General features: G+C 51.9%; 1 protein-coding gene across 1 annotated transcript; it reads right to left on the bottom strand.

Annotated features, from left to right (window-relative positions):
- LOC100398692 (cytochrome P450 2F1) lies at positions 1-15,829 on the bottom strand. Its single transcript, XM_035285152.3, has 10 exons — positions 15,770-15,829; positions 13,669-13,860; positions 13,412-13,574; positions 11,093-11,242; positions 8,052-8,212; positions 7,525-7,701; positions 5,891-6,032; positions 4,031-4,218; positions 2,739-2,880; positions 1-461 (listed from the first exon to the last, which is right to left on the bottom strand). The coding sequence occupies exons 2-10, from the start codon at positions 13,837-13,839 to the stop codon at positions 280-282; spliced, it is 1,476 nt and encodes a 491-aa protein (XP_035141043.1). The 5' UTR covers positions 13,840-13,860; positions 15,770-15,829; the 3' UTR covers positions 1-279.
- Between the last annotated feature and the right edge of the window lie 706 nt (positions 15,830-16,535).

Genomic DNA, 16,535 nt, shown 5'->3' on the forward strand with positions numbered 1-16,535 from the left:
TTAGAATCTATTAGAGATGTACTAAGAAATGATACAAAATGCCATAGAACAAACTCTGTGGGTACAAAAAGAAGTACCCCACCCCCACATCTGCCTCTGCCCTGCCGACCGGGTACAGATTAGAGGGATGGGGGATGGGCACGCGGCAGAAACAGCGGTGCAGGGAAGAGAGCGTGACTGCGAGAGAGATGTGGGCAGACCGCGGACCCAGAAGAGGGACGGAGCAACCCACAAGGGCGGGCCTCATCGCTCACAGGGGAATCTGGAAGGGCCGGGGCGTCAGCGCGCGCGCAGGCACAGCTGGAAAGGCCGCGGCAAATTGCCGAGACCTGAGCTGAGCGGGGTCAGGTCGATGTCCTCGGGCGCACCCAGCGGCTGCAGCGAGAAGCTCTGCAGGATGGCGGTGAGGTACAGAAAGAGCTCCATGCGTCCCAGCGACTCGCCCAGGCACAGACGGCGCCCTGCGGTAGGGTGGGGAGTGGTGGTGAGATAAGATGAGATTAGAGGATGCAACCCCACATTCCCAGAGGAAAACATACGAGGAAAGGAAGAGAACAGTTGGGGGCGTCACAGATTCACCCATCTAAAGATCTGGGAAAGATGCTTTAGTAAACTGTGGAATGACTTGGGCTGCTTGGGTTCAAATCCTGGCTCTATTACTGCTAGTTTTGTGATCCTGGACAAACCACACTTTCTGGGTATTTAAAATGGGGATATTAGGGCTGGGCACACTGGCTCAGGCCTGTAATCCCAGTACTTTCGGAAACCGAGGCAAGAGGATTGCTTGAGCCCAGGAGTTTGAGAGCAGCCTGGGCAACACAGCAAGATCCCATCTCTACAAAATTTTTTGAAAAAACATGTGCAAGGTGGCACATGCATGCAGTCCCAGCTGTTTGGGAGGGTGAGGCGAGAGGATCACCTGAGCTCAGGAGATCAAGGCTGCAGCAAGCCATGATCACACCACTATCCTCCAGCCTGAGTGAGAGCAAGACCCTGTCTCAGAAAGAAAAAGAAAAATAAAAGGTGGGACAGGAGTCCCTACCTCTTCTAGAGGCAGCACTTAATGCACAGTAGGCAATATGGTAAGTTAGCTATTATTATGCCAGGTTTTTTTTTTTTTTACTGCCCGCTACTGAGTAAACGAGGAAGTATTTTTCAGCAGGGTAAAGAGGAAAGCCAAAAAACCCCCCAGAACCACCTCAACTGCGCCACCCAGTGGAGAGGTACACAATGACCACTCCCAAATTCAATTATTTTTTTCTTTTAAAAATTTTATATATTTTTTTATTTTTGGCTAGTCAGTATTTTTTATTTTAGAGACGGGATTTTGCTCTGTTGCCCAGGCTGGAGTGCAGTGGCATGATCATAGCTCACTGTAACCTCAAACTCCTGGGTTCAAGTAATCATCCCACCTCCGCCTCCCAAGCAGCTCAGACTACAGATGCATGCCACCACATCCAGGTAATTTTTAAATTTTTAGTAGAAAAAGGGTCTTGCTATGTTGTCCAGGCTGGTCTTGAACTCCTGGCTTCAAGTGATCCTCCTGCCTCAGCCTCCTAAAGTGCTGGGATTATAGGTGTGAGCCAATGAGCCTGGCCCAAGTTAAATAATAATAATAATTATTATTTTTTGAGATGGAGTTTTGCTCTTGTTGCCCAGGTTGGAGTACAGTGGCATGATCTTGGCTCATCACAACCTCTGCCTCCTAGGTTCAAGTGATTCTCCTTCCTCAGCTTTTTGGAGTAGCTGGGATGACAGGCATGTGTCACTACTCCTGGCTAATGTTCTAATTTTAGTATAGACACATTTTCACCATGTTGGTCAGGCTGGTCTCAAACTCCTGACCTCAGGTGACCTGGCCGCCTAGGCCTCCCGAAGTGCTGGGATTACAGGCATGAGCAACTGTGCCCGGACGTTAAATTCTTATTTTTGAGTTGGAGACTCGCTGTGTTACCCAGGCTGGAGTGCAGTGGTGCAGTCTCGGCTCACTGCAACCTCTGCCTCCTGAGTTCAAGCAATTTTCCTGTTTCAGCCTCCGGAGTAGCTGGGACTATGCGTGCATGCCACCACACCTGGCTAATCTTTGTATTTTAAGTAGAGATGGGGTTTCACCATATTGGTCAGGTTGGCCTCGAATTCCTGACTTCGGGTGATCCACCCATCTCAGCCTCCTAAAGTGCTGGGATTACAGGTGTGAGCCACTGTGTCCAGCCCCAAGTTAAATTATTATTATTATTATTATTATTTTGAGATGGAGTCTCGCTCTGTTGCCAGGCTGGAGTGCAGTGATGCAATCATGGCTCACTGGAATCTTCCACTCTGTGGTTCAAGCGATTCTCCTGCCTCAGCCTCCTGAGTAGCTGGGATTACAGCCATGCGCCACCACGTCCAGCTAATTTTTGTATTTTTAGTAGAGATGGGGTTTCACCATGTTGGCCAGGATGGTCTCTGTCTCCTGACCTCGTGATCTGGCTGCCTCAGCCTCCCAAAGTGCTGGGATTATGGGCATGAGCCACCACACCTGACCCAAGTTAAATTACTAATCAGCCTCTCCACCTCGCTTCACAAGGATTTAGGCACTACTTGCCTATAGGAGCAGAGTTGAAAGGAGAAATGAATATCTCTCTACATCCCAAGCTGTAAATGGGTGGAAGGAAGAAGTGAGAGGATTTGGCAAGTGGAATTAGAATAAGGAATGTAGGTAGAAAATAGGCCGAAAGACTGATTCCTGCCCTCACCAGCTGAGAAGGGCATGAAGGCTGGGCTCTTCTTGAAGGACTGACTGGCATCCAGAAAATGCTCGGGGTTAAACTCCTGGGGCGTCAAGAACTGGCTGGGGTCGTGGTGGACGGTGTTAAGGAGGGTGATGATATCGGTGCCCTGTGTGGGTGAGGAGGTGGAATTAGCAGTGTAGGAAGGCTGGGATCTCAGCTCACCACAACCTCCACCTCCCAGGTTCAAGTGATTCTCCTGCCTCAACCTCCCAGGTAGCTGGGATCACAGGTGTGCACCCCCAGGCCCCGCTATTTTTTTTTTTTTTTTGTATTTTTAGTAGAGATGGGGTTTCTCCATATTTGTCAGGCTGGTCTCAAACTCCCAACCTCAGGTGATCTGCCCACCTTGGCCTCCCAAAGTGCTGGGATTATAGGTGCGAGCCACCAGGCCTGGCCAACCAGTTTCCATTTTATCAGGCTGGATGTCCTGGGGACTTGATAAGGAAGGGGTGGGTAGGTGGGGTGTAGAACTCAATCGGAGCCCAGGAAATATGTGTGGGTGTCTAGGGTTCCAAGTGATGGGTGCTGTATGCTGTATTATTGGGGACTTTGGCAGGGATGTGGGAAAACCCCACCCTTTGTGGGAGCAGATGTAGGGTTTCTGTGAAAAAGGAGGGGTCCTTGAGAATAGCGTTTAGACACAGGGGATTCTCAAGATGAAGTTCCAGACTCCAGGGCTTCCAGAGAGGGGTCTGGGAAGGGGATTTGTCATGGTGAAGGGGTCTAGTCCTCTATGAGATGAGATGGGGTACTGGGAAAGGCTGAGCTTCTGTTTTTTTGTTTTGCTTTGTTTTGTTTTGTTTTAAGATGAGTGTTGCTCTGTAGCCCAGGCTGGAGTGCAACAGCTCAATCTTCTCTTGGCTCACTGCAACCTCCGCCTCCCAGGTTCAAGCAATTCTCCTGCCTCAGCCTCCTGAGTAGCTGGGATTACAGGAGCATGCCACCACTCCAGGCTAGTTTTTGTCTTTTTAGTAGAGACGGGGGTTTCACCACGGTGGCCAGGCTGGTCTCAAACCCTTGACCTTGTGATCTGCCCGCCTCGGCCTCCCAAAGTGCTGGGATCACAGGCGTGAGCCACCGCGCCCGGCTGAGCTTCTGGATTTAAGGGTCTGAGATGTCTGTAGCTAGGGCTTGGGGTGCCCGTTACTAAGGCCCCGGGTGTTGATTGCTAGTGCCTGGGATACTCCTTGCGAGTTGCAAGAGCCTGCGATGCCTCCTCTTAGGTTGCCTGTTGTCATTTGACAGGGCTAGCCCACCTTGGGTATCAGGAAGCCGCGAAAGACGGTGTCCCGAGTGACGCGGTGCGGTAAGTTCATGGGGATGACGTTTGCAAAGCGCTGCACCTCGTGGATCACTGCGTCTGTGTAAGGCATGGCCGCGCGGTCCTGCAGCGCCGGAAGCCGCGCGCGTCCCACCACGAGGTCGATCTCCTCCTGCACGCGGGCTGGAGGGGGAGGGGAAGTGGAGTCGACGAGGCTGGGAAGAGGTGTGAGCGTGTGGAGGGAGGGGTCTAGTCAGACCCTCCCAGCGCGGGGCGCCACGGCTGGGGCGCGTGTGAGAATTAGCTAGGGCTGGGCTGACGGTGGCCCACGCCTGTCAAACCAGCACTTGGGGGACGTATCGCTTGAGCCTAGGAGTTTGAGACCAGCCTAGGCAACATGGAGAAACCCCATCTCTACAGCAAAATACAAAACTTAGCTGGGCGTGGTGGCACACGCCTGTTGTCCCAGCTACTCGGGAGGCTGAGTCAGAGAATTGCTTGAACCTGGGAGGCAGAGGTTGCAGTGAGCTGAGATCGTGCCACTGCACTCCAGCCTGTGCGACAGAGCGAGACTCCGTCTCAAAAAAAAAACAGAATTAGCCAGAGCCTCGGAGGAAGCGGGTAGGTGAGGGCGAAAGGGTGGCTTGTGCAGGGAAGGACCTGGGCGTTGGGTTGTATGGGCAGGGCTTCAGGGAGGCCTGGAATTCAGGAGCAGTTTCGGGGACCCTACTGGCTGGAAGGTGGATGGAGTGGGTGGGCTGTGCGGGAGGGCTGGAGATCAGGGGCATAGCAGAGGATACACCCAGAGGTGGAGTTTGGGGAGGTGGAGTAGCAGACAGAGCTTTGTGTGGGGGTCAGGCTGTGGGAGAGGTAGGGTTGCCTGGCAGGCCGTGTGGCTCGGGCTCCAGGGCAGGGCTCTGGGAGGACAGTTAGCTGGGTTCTGAAGCTGGAGGCAGACACATTCGGTGTGGACACCGTTGGCACAAAGCAAGACTAAGTGGGTGTAAGCCGGGAGCAATGGTTCACACCTGTAACCCTAGCACTTTGGGAGGCCGAGGTGAGAGGATTGCTTGAGCCCAGGAGTTGGAGACTAGCCAGGGCAACACAGCAAGACCCTGTTTCTACAAAAAATAAAAAAATTAGCTGAGTGTGTTGAGTGTGGTGTAGCACGCTTGTACTCCCAACTATTGATAAGGCTGAGGTGGGAAGATCACTTGAGCCCGAGGTTGAGGCTGCAGTGAGCGGTGATTGTGCCACTGTACTCCAGCCTGGGCGACAGAGCGCCTCTGTCTCAAAACAAATGAAAAACTAAGCAGAGTCAGGAGCAGTGGCTCACACTTGTAATCCCAGCACTTTGGGAGGCCGAGGTGGGTGGATCACCTGAGGTCAGGAGTTCAATACCAGCCTGGCCAACATGGTGAAATCCTGTCTCTACTGAAAATACAAAAATTAGCTGGGCATGGTGGCGTGCACCTGTAATCCCAGCTACTTGGGAGGCTGAGACAGGAGAATCCCTTGAACCTGGGAGGCAGAGGTTGCAGTGAGCCAAGATCGCACCACTGCACTCCAGCCTGGGCGACAGAGCGAGACTCCATCTCAAAAAAAAAAAAAACAACAAAAAACTAAGTGGGTGGGATCTGGGTCGGGATTCGGGCAGGCTGCGTGGACCTCGTGGGCCTTGCAGGTGGGATCGGCCTCCGTGTGGGTTTGTGGGTTTGGCTGTGGAATCCTGGCATCAGCAGGAGGCTATATCAGACCCAGAAGGCAGGGGCTGGAAGCAGGGCCGTGCTTCCCTGCTCTGGGGCCATGCTCCAACACATGGGCATCTCTGCACTGCTGTGTGGGTGGGCCTCACCTTGAACTTTGGGGTACTTCATGAGTGCCAGAAAGGCGTGGCGCAGTGTGGTGCTCACTGTCTCGGTGCCGCCAAAGAGCAGGTTATGTGTGGTCATCAGCAGGGTGTCCATGTGAAAGTGGCTCTGCGGGTCTTCCTTCTCCTGCCAGGGTGGAGGGGTGGGAACGTGAGCCAGGGATCGAGACCTCTTCACTCTAGAGCAGTACAACTGCTGCTGGGGCCCATTCAGTCCCACCTGGGTTTAACTTTCTTTCCCTGGGAGAGCTTGGGAACGTGGGAGGGCAGGGCAGGGAGAATCTCAGCTGCAGGGCCTACAATTAATATCTCAGAGCTTGAATGACTTTTTTTTTTTTTTGAGCTGGAGTTTCACTCTCGTTGCCCAGGCTGGAGTGCAATAGCATGATCTCAGTTTACTGCAACCTCTGCCTTCTGGGTTCAGCAATTCTCCTGCCTCAGCCTCGAAAGTAGCTGGGATTACAGGCATGCACCACTATACCCAGCTAATGTTTTGTATTTTTAGTAGAGACGGGGTTTCACTGGGTTGGCCAGGATGGTCTCGGTCTCCTGATCTCATGATGCACCTGCCTCGGCCTCCCAAAGTGCTGGGATTACAGGCATGAGCCACCCCGCCTGGCCTGACTTCTTTTTTTAAAACATGTTTTTTTTTTTTTGGTTGGGGGGACAGAGTCTTACTCCGTTGCTCAGGCTGGAGTGCAGTGGTGCGGTCTCAGCTCACTGCAACCTCTGCCACCCAGGTTTAAGGGATTCTCCTACCTCAGCCTCCCTAGTAGCTGGGATTACAGGCTTCTGCCACTGTGCCTGGCTAAATTTTGTTTTGTTTTTTGTTTTTTTTTTGAGACGGAGTTTTGCTCTTGTTACCCAGGCTGGAGTGCAATGGCACGATCTCAGCTCACTACAACCTCCACCTCCTGGGTTCAGGCAATTCTCCTGCCTCAGCCTCCCAAGTAGCTGGGATTACAGGCACGTGCCACCATGCCCAGCTAATTTTTTGTATTTTTAGTAGAGATGGGGTTTCACCATGTTGACCAGGAGGGTCTCGATCTCTTGACCTCGTGATCCACCTGCCTCGGCCTCCCAAAGTGCTTGGATTACAAGCGTGAGCCACTGTGCCCGGCCCTAATTTTTGTATTTTTAGTAGAGACTGGGTTTCACCATCTTGGCCAGGCTGGTCTTGAACTCCTGACCTTGTGATCCACCTGCCTTAGCCTCCCAAAGTGCTGGGATTACAGGCATGAGCCACCGCGCCTGGCCTTAAAATATGTTTTATGTATGTATTATGTATGTATGTATGTCTTGTAGAGACTGGGTCTCACTATATTGTCCAGCTTGGTCTCGAACTCCTGGACTCAAGCAGTCCTCCTCCCTCAGCCTCCCAAAGTGCTGGGACTACAAGTGTGAGCAACTGCCTCCACCCACCCCCCCATTGCCTTTGATGACTTCTTAATGAGCTGTAGGTTGGTGGTAGCATCCAGCAGGGCCAGATGCTCCAGCTTCTCTTCCAGGGAGAAGGTCCCCCAAAACACTGCCCTATCAGGGATCCCTGTGGCTTTGAGACAGGGGCAGCAGGAAAATTTCAGGTCAGACTAGAGGTGGGATTTCCAGGTAGGGATGACCTCTGCCATCTTGGTGAGAAAGCAGTCGATGAAGTCCCGGGGAGATCTGGGGTCTAGCGAGGCCTGGTGGTCGTGGACGCTGTGGACGATGAGGTCTCTCAGGCACTTGAAGTTCTGAAAGATGCGTCGGTGCGGTCCGGGCACCCAGTCCAGGAGGCTCGGGAAGATGTTGTACAACTGGGGAACAGACAGAGTGGGAGGGTTTTGGAGGAGGACACAGGGCGTGTGTTCAGGGGCGAATGGGGTCAGTGTGGACTGGGTAGGCAGTGACAGGGTCTTGAAGGGCAGTTAGGTTCTGGAGAGGCCTGGGTGGGGGTTGGGGCTGAGGGGAAGTGGGAAAGAGGGAACGGAGGCTATAAATGCTCTGTGGAGGGGAGTGGGCGTGGCCGAGGGATTGGGCAGGGTCAGACGGGAGGGGGCGGGCCCTGGGCGGGGCATTCGCAGCACATTCCCCGCCCACTGTTTTCTCTCCATTCCTAGATCCTGCGGACCCCACACCCGGTTCTTGTTGGACTCAGCTGGCTGACCTCACCCCAGGGGCTGCTCATGAGTTGGAAGTTGTCATTGATAAGGCGGATAATGGTGAGCAGACGCTCATCTTCATAATCGAAGCGGCTGCCGAAGAGCACGGAACAGATAATGTTGGACACTGAGCGACTCAGCACAAACGTGGGGTCGAAGGGCTCGCCTGAGGGTGAGGGGTGGGATGGATCAGGAAGACGCGATGTGCAGCTCGCCAGACCTCATGCAACGCCATTAATGTGCACAGCATCTGACTCAACCATGGCAGCGCGTCTTGCCTCACAGAACACAGGCACGTGGCCACCACATGCAGCTTAACAACACCGCAAAAGCATTTGGCAATGCCCCAGACAGCACAGAACCCACAACTTCCTGCAGCACATCCACAGCAACAATACCTGACCACAGAAACAGGCTATCTTGGCAACACAATACATGGCACGCAACATCGCACAAGGCAGTCATCAGGCATCACGGAACACGACACAGGGCAATACGACACCCAGCAAACACGACCACAGTACATGCCAGCACACAACACGCAGTGACCTGACAGCCAGCCGGGAAACATCCCAAGACGTGATAACCATACACTGGCACATAGTGCCAGCATACAACTGCATAATCCTGCCACACAATGCTCACTAGTACCCAGCAATTCAGCCAACAGCACGGGACACACAATGTGACATCACACACATACAATCAAGGCAGCAGAGCAAGTGACACACTATGCAGCAATGCAACAATTCTGGCAGCCAGCAGATGACACACGCAAAACCACATGCAGTGTCTGAGAACTCTATGATCTTACCCAGAAATATGTCAACACAAGGGACAGGCGCGGGGGGTCATGCTTGTAATCCCAGCACTGTGGGAGGCCAAGGCAGGCAGATCACCTGAGGTCAGGAGTTCCAGACCAGCCTGACTAACATGGAGAAACCCTGTCTCTACTAAGAATACAAAAAAATTAGCCAGGAGTGGTGGTGGGTGCCTGTAATCCCAGCTACTTGGGAGGCTGAGGCAGGAGACTAGCTTGAATCCAGGAGGCGGAAGTTGGGGTGAGCTGAGATTGCACCATTGCACCCCACCTGGGCAACAAGAGTGAAACTTATTCTCAAAAAAAGCATCTGGCCATCCAACAGCTGAACAGACCATAGTAAATACCAAACAACACATTTCTTTCTTTCTTTCTTTCTTTTTTTTTTGAGACGGAGTTTCACTCTTGTTTCCCAGACTGAAGTGCAATGGCACAATCTCGGCTCACCGCAACCTCCGCCTCCTGGGTTCAAGCAATTCTCCCGCCTCAGCCTCCCAAGTAGCTGGGACTATGGGCGTGCACCACCATGCCCAGCTAATTTTTGTATTTTTAGTAGAGACGGGATTTCACCTTGTTGACCAGGATGGTCTCGATCTCTTGACCTTGTGATCCACCCGCTTCGGCCTCCCAAAGTGCTGGGATTACAGGCATGAGCCACCGCCCCCGGCCTTCTTTCTTTCTTTCTTTCTTTCTTTTTTGAGATGGAATCTCTCTCCATTGCCCAGGCTGGAGTACAGTGGCATGATCTTGGCTCACTGCAACCTCTGCCTCCTGGATTCAATGATTCTCCTGCCTCAGCCTCCCAAGAGGCTGAGATCACATCCGGCTAATTTTTTTTTTTTTTTTGTATTTTTAGTAGAGCCAGGGTTTCACCATATTGGCCAGGCTGGTCTAAAACTCCTGACCTCAAGTGATAGCCCACTTCATCTTCCAAAATTGATTAGGATTACAGGCATGAGCCACTGTGCCTAGCCCAAATTTTGTATTTTTTGTAGAGACAGGGTTTCACCATGTTGCCCAGGCTGGTCTTAGACTCCTGAGCACAAGCAATCCACTGCCTTGGCCCCTCAAAGTGCTAGGATGACAGGCACGAGCCACCATGCCTGGCCAAAACAACGCATTTCAACACAACCCAGGACATAATAGCACACCCCAGAAAACCAGGTCTGGAGTTAGATGAATGTGGTATGGATCCTATTTGGCCTCTTAGTCTCGGTGTGACTTGGGCCAACTGACTTCCTTTCTCTGAGCCTCAGTTTTCTCATCTGTGAAATGGGTCTGATGGCACTCCTCTCGTCATGGGGCTACTATAAGGAGTCAGTGAGTGTGTGGCTGGGAGTCAGTGAAGGGCCTGACCCGTTGCGAGGCTGTTACAGACCGTGGTGTTGTGGCAGGCTGTAATGGCCCCCGGCCCCCCAAAGATGTCCATGTCCTTACCCTTACAACCTGTAAATGTGTTGCCTTACGAGGTCAAAAGGACCTTGCAGATGGGATTAAGCTGAGGGTTTTGAGACGGGAAGTTTACTCTGGACTTTCTGGCTGGGCATGATGTAATCACAGGGATCCTTTTCAGAGGGAGGCAGGAAGGACTGAGTAAGTAAAGGTGATGTAAGTCGGGTGCGGTGGCTCACACCTATAACCCCAGCATTTAGGGAGGCTGAGGCAGGTGGATCACCTGAGGTCAGGAGTTCAAGACCAGTCTGGCCAACATGGCAAAACTCCATCTCTACTAAAAATAAATTAGCCAGGTGTGGTGGTGGGTACCTGTAATCCCAGCTGCTGGGGAAGGGGGGCGCTGCTGAGGCAGGAGAATCACTTGAACCTGGTTGCAATGAGCTGAGATAGGACCACTGCACTTCAGCCTGGGTGACAGAGTGAGACTCAGTCTCAAAAAAAAAAGTAGAATAGGTGTGAATTATGAGGATGGACTGGATTCGAAGACCTGGCCAGGCATGGTGGTGCACGCCTATAGTTCCAGCACTTTGGGAGGCTGAGGCAAGAGGATCATTTGAGCACAGGAGTTTGAGACCAGCCTGGGCTACACAGTGAGACTCTATCTCTACAAAAAATTTAAAAATAAGCTGAGTGTGGTGGAGCACACCTGAAGTACCAGCTATTTGGGAGGCTGAGGTGGGAGCATGGTTTGAGCCCAGGAGGTTAAGGCTGCAGTGAGCCAAGATCACACTGCCTCACTCCAGCCTGTTAAAAAAATCCGAAATTCCTGACCTTCAGTTTTCCGCAGCTCCGCCAGCAGGAAGCTGCCTTCCTCCAGGATCCGCTCCTCGATGCTTGCCTTCCCCATCCCGAAACCTCGTAGAATCTGGATAGAGAAGCGTCTGAGGATCTTCCATCGATCCCCATTGGAGAAGGCGATGCCTGGAGAGAATAGGAGGGGGCCAGCCTAACCAGGAGCTCATCCTGAGGCCTCTGCCATCTGTGTCCCCTTTCCTGGTGTTTCTTGGGAGAGGGATGGAGTTTGGAATCTACCTGGCTCCTTCCAGTAAGCCCTCCTGGACCCTCCAGGCTGGGTTAGGGGTCTCCTTCAAGCTTCCATAGGACTGTGGGCTTTTCTCACCACAGTGCTGTCACTCTGCCTCTGTTTCCCCATTAAGAACCTGGTCACTCTGGGCTGTTCCTGTCTGGTGATGGGGCTGTCTCCTTCATGGAACTGTGATGGCAGAGTGGGCGCCTGTCTCGGTCACCACTGTGTCCTTAGCGTTGTCTAGTACAGGGGATGTCACACAGGAGGTGCTGGTAATTGCTTATCGCTTGTTACTGTTATTTTTGCAACAGGGTCTTGCTCTGTCGCCTGCCCTTCTTTTTTTCCTTCCTTCCTTCCTTCCTTCCTTCCTTCCTCCCTCCCTTCTTCCTTCCTTCCTTTCTCCCTTTGTTTCTTCTGTTTTCCTTCCTTCCTTTCTTCCTCTCTCTCTCCCTCCTTCTCTATTCCCTTTTCTTTTCCACCATCCTTCCCTCCTCCCTTCCTCCCTCCCTCCCTCCTTCCCTTTCTTCCTCTCTCCCTCCTTCCCTTCTTTCCTTCCTTCCTCCCTCCCTCCCTTCCTCCCTTTCTTCCTCCCTCCCTCCTTCCCTTCTTTCATTCCTCCCTCCCTCCTTCCCTTCTTTCATTCCTCCCTCCCTCCTTCCCTTCTTTCCTTCCTTCCTCCCTCCCTCCCTCCTTCCCTGCTTCGCTTCTTTCCTTCCTCCCTCCCTCCCTCCCTCCGTCCCTCCCTCCCTCCCTTCCTTCCTTCTTTCTTCCTCCTTCCTTCTGTTGGTCCCTCCCTCCTTCCATTATTTATTGGGTCTTGTCACATGGCTTCCTTTGAATAGAGATTTATGTTTAAAATAAAGTTTGAAGACCACAAGACTAGGGTAATTTCCAAGCCTAAGAAGGACAGGATATTGACCTAGGTGAGGTTTTGAGTGAATGATGTGAATCGCTGGATGGGTGAGGATGGAGTTGGATTTAGGTTAGGTTGGGAATGACAAGGGGCATGAGGGGGGTTATGAGATTGATGATAAATTGGATTTGAAGCTGGTGATGGGGATTTGAAGTTGGGTAGGATGAGGCGGATTGATAGACTGGGACTGAGCTGAGCCTGGGGTTGGGTAGATACTGATGGGTTTATTTTGGTGATGATAGTAAGTCTAAGACTGAAAGTGAGAACTGGGAACCGGAAACTTCAATAGGCAAGTGGGATAGGAGATGTGGCTGGAGTTGGGGAAAAGGAGCAGCAGAATTCAGTCTGGGCCAGGAGCAGTGGCTCATGCCTGTAATTCCAGCACTTTGGGAGACTGAGGCAGGTGGATCACCTGAGGTCAGGAGTTCGAGACCAGCCTTGCCAACATGTCAAAACCTCGTCTCTACTAAAAATACAAAAAATTAGCCAGGCACGGTGGCATGCCTGTAGTCCTAGCTACTCAGGAGACTGAGGCAGGAGAATCATATGAGTCTGGGAGGTGGAGGTTGCAGTGGGCTGAGATTGTGCCACTGCATTCCAGCCTGAGCTACAGAGGGAGACTCATCTCAGATTAAAAAAAAAAAAATCAGTTTGACTAAAGGGATGAGGATGGGGTTGATACTAGAATCTAAAAGGGGGATTGGGATGGGGTCCCTATGGGAAGGAGGGTTGGAGTGAGACGCAGGCCGTGTTGTGGCAGGGATGCAGCCAGGTTGAAGAGGTGGACATGGAGGTAAGGGTGCTGGCGACTGGGATTGGTTGAGGTGGTCAGCGGGCTCTGGGACCACCTGACTGAGTTGGAAGGTTGATGATGTGTTTGCGGGAGACGTAGGGATTGGGATGAAATGGGGCTGGAGTTGGACGGAGATGAGGATTGGTACAAGAGTGTGATTCAAGACAGTGGCGGGATCTGAGGTGGGAAGGTGGGAGACTTCGCCGTAGATCAGCTCTGCCGGGCTGCCTTGCATCTGATGTCATCAGTGACATCAGCAGCCCTGAGTGCCAACGAGACTGAGAGGACAGTCTCACCCCCACCCCCTCCCTCAACATGGAAAAGGCTGAGAGCAGAGGGGGCGAGTGGGAGGCTTACCATTGCCCTTGGTAAAGTTGAAAAAGACAGGATAGTCACCACGGCCACTAAACTCCTCTCCCTGGTCCACCAGTGCTTCCTTCACGGCTTGGAACCCGCTGAGGACCACCACCCGCCTGGACCCCAGGTACACGGTGTACATGGAGCCATACTCCTTGCTCAGCTGGGGGTAGGAAGACAGAGGTCACAGGGGGGCCTGTGGCCAAGGGACCCCTCCTCCTTATCCTTCTACCCTCACCCGGGCTAAGGTGAAGCACCTCAGTGAGAGAAGTCAGCATGTCTTGGGAGCGAAGCAGCAGTAGGTTTCCCAGCAGTGGGAGGGGTCTGGGTCCTGGAGGCAGCTTTCCCTTGTCTCTTGAGCTGAGGGTCAGGAGCAGACAGATGAGAGCCAGGAGCAGGAGTAACATGGCTGTGCTTATGCTGTCCATGGTGAAGGCAGCTGCTGGCGTCTGGAGGGCAAAGTGAGAGGGGACAGCGCTGAGGAGAGAGTAGGATCCCTCCTTTCCAATCTCCTTTGGGGCTTGCCTTCGCTAGGCCCTGGAAATGAAGGTAGGTGGAGAGAAGCAGACAGGGAGAGGCCAGGGAGTGGGGAAGGGAGGAAGGGAGGGAGAAGGAGGAGAGTGGCAGAGATAGTCAACACAGAGACAGATAATGAGACAAACACAGAGACAGAAATGGAGAGAGAGAAGTGATACAGGGACAGAGACTAAGAGAGGCCAAGAGATATGCTTAAAGATGATGAAGGCCATGTGCAGTGGCTCACAACTGTAATCCCAGTGCTTTGGGAGGCCAAGGCGGGAGGATCACCTGAGGTCAGGAGTTCGAGACCAGCCTGGCCAACATGGTGAAACCCTGTCTGTACTAAAAATACAAAATTAGCTGGGCATGGTAGCGCATGCCTGTAATCCCAGCTACTTGGGAGGCTGAGCTCTTTTGAACCCAGGAGGTGGAGGTTGCGGTGAGCCAATATCATGCCCCGACGTTCCAGCCTGGATGACAGAGCGAGACTCCATCTCAAAAAAAAAAAAAAAAAGATGAGAGAAACAGAAAAACAGTGATCGATCTACATATCTACAGATGTCTATGTACCTATCATCTATCACCCATCCCTATCTACCTACTAGCTAGCTATCTAGTATCTATCTGCTATCTATCTCTATTATCAATCATCTCTATTATCTATTTATCATCTGTCATCTATCATCTTTTAATCCATCATCAATCTATTATTCTATCATGATAGATCTATTGTCTGTCATCCACCTATCATCTATGTAGCATCTATCTATCATTTATGTGTCATCTATCATCTCTCTATCATCTATCTGTTCTCTATTATCTATCTACCTATCATATGTGTATCTGTCATCCATCTATCATCTATCCATTATCATCTCCCTATCTATCATCACCTGTCTACAGAGACAGTGATAAAGAGAGAGAAAGACACACAGGGACAGAGACAGACAAACACAGAGATAGGGAGAGTCAGACAGAGAGCACATCCCAGAGGAGACAGGTTGACATAGACTAGAGGAAGAAAGAGACGGACGAGACACATGGAGCTGGAGAAACACAAGAGAGCTTGAGTGGAGAGACAGCGAGAGGAACATTGACTGAGAGACAGAGATGGACACGGAAGGATGGAGAGAAGAAGGGTGAGAGACAGGAAAGATAGCGCTAGACACAGGGACTGAAGGAGAAGAGAATGACAGAGACAGAAACAGAAACACAGTCACATAGACAGAGATGGAGAGAGAGACGAGAGAGAGAATAAGAGGCAGGGAACGTCAGCCAGGCAAAGACACGGGTAGATTGCAAAGGGCAGATCGAGAGACTGAGGCTGGGCACGGTGGCTCACGCCTGTAATCCCCATACTTTGGGAGGCTGAGGCAGGTTGATCACCTGAGGTCAGAAGTTCAAGACCAGCCTGGCCAACATGGTGAAAATACAAAAAAAAAAAAAAAAAAAATTAGCCCGGTGTGATGGCAGGTGCATGTAATCCCAGCTACTTGGGAAGCTGAGGCAGGAGAATCACTAGAACCTGGGAGGAGGAGGTTGCAGTGAAATGAGGTCAAGCCATTGCACTCCAGCTGAGGAGAGAGGAGAGAGAGAGGAAGGGCACAGGCAGAAACCTCAAACCACGGGGTCGTACTGCAGAGAGATACCACCCACTGGGTGAGGCACCAATACAGAAATCCCAGTGCCCAGAACAGAGACCCAGAGACCTCAGCACTCTGGGAGGAGGCAGCAAAAAAGATTCCTAACCAGTCTTAGAGACAGAGGTTGGAGCCCACGACCCACCCTCTCTTGGGAGCCACCCCCTCGTCCTCTGCATCCCTCATCGGGACCCTTTACCTGCTGAGCTTCGGGAGACACTGGCTGCGGCTATTTCAGACACGTACCCGGCAGCTCTGTGTGTGCTTAGGGGGCAGAGATTGTTCTTAAGTTGTTTCAGCCCACACCCTCCTCCTTCACCCCACTCTTGTTCTCAAAGTGAGCTTTAATCCCCTTCCATCATCCTGCTGTACCTTTCCTGTGGCCCCAGGGCTCACAGCCAGCTGGAAAGGTGCCGTGGGAGGGGGCCGTGACTGGGGGCCCTCCTGGGATGGGGCAAAGCTTTCTCCTTTTTTTTTTTTTTTTTGCCATTTGGGCCCTGGGCCTGGTTTTTTAGATACAGAGCTAGAGAAAGACAAGATAGATTGATTGGAGAGACAGTGAGATGGACATTGACTGAAAGACAGAGAAGGACATGGAAGGATGGAGAGAAAAAGGGCGAGGGACAGAGAGAGGAAGAGACAGAGCTAGACACAGAGACTGAGGGAGAAGAGAATGACAGAGACAGAAACAGATACAAATACACAAAGACAGTCAATTTCCCTTGACATCTACCCCCTACTTCTTCTTTATTTTTTTTGAGACAGTGTTTTGCTCCACAGGAGGTGGAGGCTGCAGTGAGCCACGGTCCCGCCACTGTACTCAGCCTGGGCAACAGAGCGAGAACCATGTCTAAAAAAAAAAAGAATTGTGTCAGCTGAACCCATTAGACGTCTATGGTATTGGCCATTGTTTCTGCTGTTACTTATAAGTCCTCTTTAATTAAGGCATGAACAGATTTAATTTT

This window comes from Callithrix jacchus, chromosome 22 (assembly GCF_049354715.1).
Source record: "Callithrix jacchus isolate 240 chromosome 22, calJac240_pri, whole genome shotgun sequence".
Lineage (NCBI taxonomy): Eukaryota > Metazoa > Chordata > Mammalia > Primates > Cebidae > Callithrix > Callithrix jacchus.

What these genes read in the sequence shown, in the direction of transcription:
- LOC100398692 (XM_035285152.3), bottom strand. Translation starts at nt 13,839, where the DNA reads ATGGACAGCATAAGCACAGCCATGTTACTCCTGCTCCTGGCTCTCATC. An exon ending in GGAGCTGCGGAAAACTGAAG is followed by an intron (nt 8,213 to 11,092) that starts GTCAGGAATTTC and finishes CCTCACCCTCAG; the next exon opens with GCGAGCCCTTCGACCCCACG. An exon ending in GCGGCTTCCTGATACCCAAG is followed by an intron (nt 2,881 to 4,030) that starts GTGGGCTAGCCC and finishes TCACCCACACAG; the next exon opens with GGCACCGATATCATCACCCT.